This window comes from Myxocyprinus asiaticus, chromosome 6, assembly GCF_019703515.2.
Source record: "Myxocyprinus asiaticus isolate MX2 ecotype Aquarium Trade chromosome 6, UBuf_Myxa_2, whole genome shotgun sequence".
Classification (NCBI taxonomy): Eukaryota; Metazoa; Chordata; class Actinopteri; order Cypriniformes; family Catostomidae; genus Myxocyprinus; species Myxocyprinus asiaticus.
Genome location: NC_059349.1, coordinates 12,242,008 through 12,248,007, shown reverse-complemented (window position 1 = coordinate 12,248,007; position 6,000 = coordinate 12,242,008). Strand labels below are relative to the sequence as shown.

General features: G+C 39.3%; 1 protein-coding gene across 1 annotated transcript in view; it reads left to right on the top strand.

Moving 5' to 3' along the window:
• Positions 1-5,295: 5,295 nt before the first annotated feature.
• Positions 5,296-6,000, top strand: part of dpp6b (dipeptidyl-peptidase 6b) — a 182,431-nt gene continuing 181,726 nt past the window's right edge. The window contains exon 1 of the mRNA XM_051700839.1: positions 5,296-5,936. Within this exon, the coding sequence (XP_051556799.1) occupies positions 5,745-5,936 (192 nt within the window). The 5' untranslated portion in view covers positions 5,296-5,744. The remainder of the gene's footprint in view (positions 5,937-6,000) is intronic.

Below are 6,000 nucleotides of genomic sequence, written 5' to 3'. Positions count from 1 at the left end.
CAATGACATAAGAAATTAAATGCAATATATAAAGGCACTCTGTCTTTTTTTACTGGTAGTGCTTCATTATTGTCATCACGTGTGCTTTCTTTTGTTTTATGATGGTTTCTTATTATTAACACTAGCATATACATACATACACTCATCAGCCACTTTATTAGGTACACATGTACGTACATCTACTTATTCATGTGATTATCTAATCAGCCAATCGTGTGGCAGCAGTGCAATGCATAAAACCATGCAGATACGGGTCAGGAGCTGATCTCCTGGGCTTTTCACACACAACAGTCTCTAGAGTGTAAAGAGAATGGTGCGAAAAACTAAAACAAAACATCCAGCGAGCGGCAGAAAACAGCTTGTTAATGACAGAGGTCAGAGGAGAATGGCCACACAGGAAGGTGACAGAGTAGCAGAGAACAGCAATATGTTTGCAGACAAGGCTGAGGACGCTAACATTAAAGTTAACCTCAAGCGGTTAGAACAATGTGACAAAAATACATGCAAGTCCTACCCAAATGTTTAAATGTCATGATTGTTACCATCTATTACCATCTATTTGCATTAGTTTATATCCAGCTGGTCACGTTTATGCATTCGTTAGCCAGCTAAGTTGCATATGTAAAGCTAGTGACGTGAGAAAGCAAATTCATATCTTCATGCTGCTTCATGCTAAATGTATAAACAAATCATAATCTCATCTGATTTCAATAAAAGAAAAAATGTCCTCACTGTAATACGATGACTTCAGATCAATCACAATCTTGCGCTAAAAAAGGCTAGACACATCACAACAAATACAGTTTAACAGAAAGCAGTTATCTCAGTATGCTTTTAAAGTTCTTTTTAATTAGACACATCATCTAAAATACAGCGCTCCTGCACGAGATGCTGAATAAACAAAAAGGGAAACAAAGATGTTCGTCTAGCGCACGTTTACATAGAAAAACATATGGATGGTTGCAAACGTGTTCGGTGTGAACAGCCCCTTACAGTTGGTGGAGGTCTTTGGCCATTGCACCTGGCTCTCGAATAAGTGTTTCTCAGATTAAGCAATGAGTTGTTTAAATGCTTTGTCAGGAAAGATGTTCAACTTGGAAATGTGTGTCTGTCTCGAGATCCTCGCCTTCGGTTCCAGTCTGTTGTGTTCCGTCTGTCTGAACAGCCCCTGGCCTGGGCTCTTAGTCTGAGCCGCTTCATCACCGAGTTCAGCCGAATACCACTGCTATCTGTGAATATTGCTACTCTACATACAACTGTACTGAATAAAAAACTATGTGGTATTTCACTGTTATTATGAAGCTTGAGTCTGGAGTAGTAGGAATCAGTGCAAGTGTAACACCATGTGAACTGTCTATTGAAGCGTTTCCCCCCCATTTTACTTTTGACTTAACATTTGAGAATATGGACCGACTAAAACTTTTTAATTTATTTATTTTATGCACATTAGTTGGAAATGAAATGCTCTTTTTTAACAGCCAGGATAGGAATGTTCTATGTAATAATATAATGGTGCTGTATGGTTTACGTATGTATTTAATGCGCCCTCTTGTGGACTAAGGAAATAACGTCAATTTAAAAATTGTATATTTAAAATTTGAATATGAATTAATATATATTAATATTTATATATTTATTTCATTTAAAAATGTACAATAAATTTTCATGGTTCAGTCAGTTCTGTTTATTGTTGTAATAAAGTTCAGCACTATTTTACTTTGAGTGTTATTTTTTTCATTCAGTATCAATTTTAAAAACTATTGGTTGATTAATCGGTTATCAGCAGGTACTGCCCAACTTAGTTATCGGTATCGGTAAAATCCACTATCGGTCGACCTCTATTCTGAGATGCTATTCTGCTCACTACAATTGTACAGAGGGGTTATCTGGGTTACCGTAGCCTTTCTGTCAGCTCGAACCAGTCTGGCCATTCTCCGTTGACCTCTCTCATCAACAAGGCGTTTTCATCCACAGAACTGCCGCTCGCTAGATGTTTTTGTTTTTCGCATCATTCTCTATACACTCTAGAGACTGTTGTGTGTGAAAATCTCAGGAGATCAGCAGTTACAGAAATACTCAGATCAGCCCTTCTGGCACCAACAATCATGCCATGGTCGAAATCACTGAGATCACATTTTTCCCCATTCTGATGGTTGATGTGAACATTATCTGAAGCTCCTGACCCATATCTGCATGATTTTATACATTACACTGCTGCCACATAATTGGCTGATTAGAAAATCACATGAATATGTAGATGTACAGGTGTACCAAATAAAGTGGCCAGTGAGTGTATAAAACATTTTGAAAATCCCAATTGACAGTTTCTAACAAAATCTCTGCTATTAATGTCATGTGTGTTAGAAACAAACTTCTCTGATGAATAAACAATGTTTTTAATCTTTTTAATAGAGCTGTCAGAATAAACGCGTTAATGCATGCAATTAATTAAAAAAGTTTAAAGAGTTAATTTTTCTGTTAATACAGCATAAACACTGGTGTGAATGGTGGAACCTTTGTAAGGTGTCCGCCCTGGAGTCATTACACTGACGCACAAGCCACATCACCAGAGCCCTTCTACCTAAGCAAGATTAGATGGTAAGCAAACAATCAGTTCTCGTAGTCAACGTGTTGAATGTAGAAGAAATGGGCAGGAGTGAAGACCTGAGCTACTTTGATAAGGGCCAAACTGTTATGGCCGGATGACTGGGTCAGAGTATCTATGAAACGGCAAAGCTTGTGGGGTGCTCCCAGTCAGCTGTGGTAAGTACCTACCGACAATGGTCCGAGGAGGGACAAACCACAAACCGGCGACAGCGTGTTGGGCTCCCAAGACTCATCGATGCACAAGGGCAACGAAGGCTATCCCGTCTGGTCCGAACCGACATAAGGTCAACTGTGGCACAAGTCACAGAAGATTTTAATGATTGTTACGGGAGGAATGTGTCACAGCACACAGTGCATCGCATCCTGCTGCATATGGGGCTGTTTAACCCCAAACTAGTCAGAGTGCACATGATGACCCCTGTCCACCATCGAAAGCGCTTAGAAAGGGTATGCGAGCGTTGAAACTGGACCTTGGAGCAGTGGAAGAAGGTTGCCTGGTCCGATGAGTCCCATTTTCTTTTACACCATGTGGACGGCCGTGTATGTGTGCGTCATTTACCTGGGGAAGTGATGGCACCAAGATGCACTGTAGGAAGACGACAAGCCAGTGGAGGGAGTGTGATGCTCTGGGCAATGTTCTGCTGGGAAACCCTGGGTCCGGCCATTCATGTGGACGTCAATTTGACACGTGCCACCTACCTAAACATTGTTGCAGTCCAGGTACACCTCTTCATGGCAATGGTATTCCCTGATGGCAGTGACCTCTTTCAGCAGGATAATGCACCCTGCCACACTACACACATTGTATTCAGGAGTGGTTTGAGGAACATGATGAAGAGTTCAAGGTGTTGCCTTGGCCTCAAAATTCCCCAGATCTTAATCTGATTGAGCATCTGTGGGATATGCTGGACCATCTAGTCCGATCCACGGCAGCTCCACTTCGCAACTTACAGGACGTGAAGGATCTACTGCTAATATCTTGGTGCCAGATACCACAGGACACCTTTAAGGGTCTTGTAGAGTACATGCCTCGGCAGGTCAGTGCTGTTTTGGTGGCACGTGAAGAACCAACAGCATATTAGGCAGGTGGTCTTAATGTTTTGGCTCATTGGTGTATTGCTACATATTGTTTTGTTTTCTTCCTAAGATGGAAATAAATACATTTTGACAAGAAAAGAAGTATATATAGTGTCAAATTTCAGCACTTTCAAAATATGTGATTAATCGCAATTAACTACAAAAAAAATTATGCGATTAATCGTGATTAAAAAAAAAATCATAATAATAATCGACTGACAGCACTACTTTTTAATAATGTATACCAAATCAGTATCAGGGCTCAAGAATAAAGATGGCCCGCTGGCCTGGGGTCAGTATGAGAGTTTCGGGCTAGACGACGGAGCTGTCACTTTCCCAGTCGGGCCACAACTTTGTTTTACTATGTCTTAGATATGTGCTTTTAATTATTATTATTTCTTTTTTTGCAAACTTAAACATTTGGTTCTGTGTGATGTATTGATTGCTGTTGAATGTATGCTGATTTAAATATGTCACCAAGGTAATATAGATGAGGTTTTGCTGAAACTGCAAAAAATTACTTTTGATAGTCTTGTTTTAAGCATCAAAACAATAATACATTTTTTGCACCATATACCATCTTTTTCCAGCAAAAGTGTATGTATGAATTCATAGTTTCATGGAGTTACATAGTTGTATAATTTCCAGCTATTATTGCAAATTAAAAATCTAATAAATTTTTTGTAGTAGGTTTTATATATATATATATATATATATATATATATAAATTTAACATTAAATTAAAAATATACATATTTTTCTTAAGAATAAATTGTATCTTATTTTATGTATTTATTTTTTTGTGGTGGGGTCCTTGAAAACTGTACTAGGCTACAGCGGAGTAAAAAAAAAAAAATCCTTGTTGAGCCATGAGTATATACATTTTTTTATTTAAATACTCAATTTTGTGAGAAGAAAATATGTATCTGCAGAGACAGTACTGCTGAGGAACAAGTCACACGAAGACAAACATTTATTGCACTACTAGTAAAGCATTTTTCATGGGTAATCGTGAAAATGTGTTCAAATAAACCGTGAAGTTGATTTGACACTTTATGTGAGGTCTGTCATTGTGTTGCTGGTGTGGAGCTGTCCAGGTGCTGAGCGCATCTCCACGCGTTAAACGTAAGATGATATTCCCGGATTAAAAGCTGCTCTTCTTCCATGAATTAAAAAAAAAAAATGCTACGACATATTTACGGTGGCTTGATTGAAAGCACAAATGGACCAAAGCGTTAGTCTGTCCCCGGGCTGTTGTAATTAAATTTACCACAGTGTGGCACTAGAGTACAACCCATGTGCTTTCCAGTATTGTCTAGAAGTACAAAAGTAGCCTATTGTTATTTCTGAATATTGAATCAATACAATAAATTGATTATTGATGAGATGATATGACGATTATAGTTTCAGTCACTTGTAAGTGATCTACAAAGATTTGTGAGATCTGAACTGAGAGCTCTCTCTGTGTGTGTGTGTGTGTGTGTGTGTGTGTGTGTGTTCTTCAGATATTCCCTCAGTGGTCACTTTTCATGCAGAACGCGTCTCGTACACACACACACACACACACACACACACACACACACACACACACACACACACTACTCTGCGTAAAGCTCACACTGACACTGCTGGCTTACATAGATCGTCTCATTTTCAGATATGTAGTGAGATATTGTAAGCTCTATTTATTAAATCCAGTGTCTGAATGCATTTTAATAGAAGCTGTGTTATAGCCGCTTTCCTGCAGACTGGCTATAGAGGAAACAACGTGCTTTGAATACAGAGGACTTTCTGTAGTACCGCCCGGGCGCGAGTCAAAGACTCAAAACAGAGAAATTACTCTCATATTCTAAAGGAGCGCATTTATAGATTCATTTTTAATTCGTCTTACTGCCTCTTACTGGCTTTCTTTTGTGGACATCAGCCTCTGGGCTATTCAAGAAGAAGAAAAAGAGCGTTTACCTTCTGCGGGAGAGGGAAATAAAATAAAACACATTCAAGGAAAGCAGCTGATGAGATATCTGTCGCTTTGAGATGCTTTAGTAATTTTAACTGGACTCATGGCTTCGCTTTACCAGAGATTCTCGGGGAAGATTAATACCAACAATTCTTTTCCCCATCCACCTGAAGCCAGTCGTCTCCTGGGTGGACAGGTTCCTGAAGACGAGAATAAGGCGGGGAAGAGTCCCCATCATGCCGCATCCCGACCTCCGGTCCAGTACCGCAAGAGAAACGCCTGCGAGGATGAAGATGTAAGAAATCGCGCTTATTTTTCATTTACGCGCTTAGCGTAGTCTATTTAACATACGAGTATAG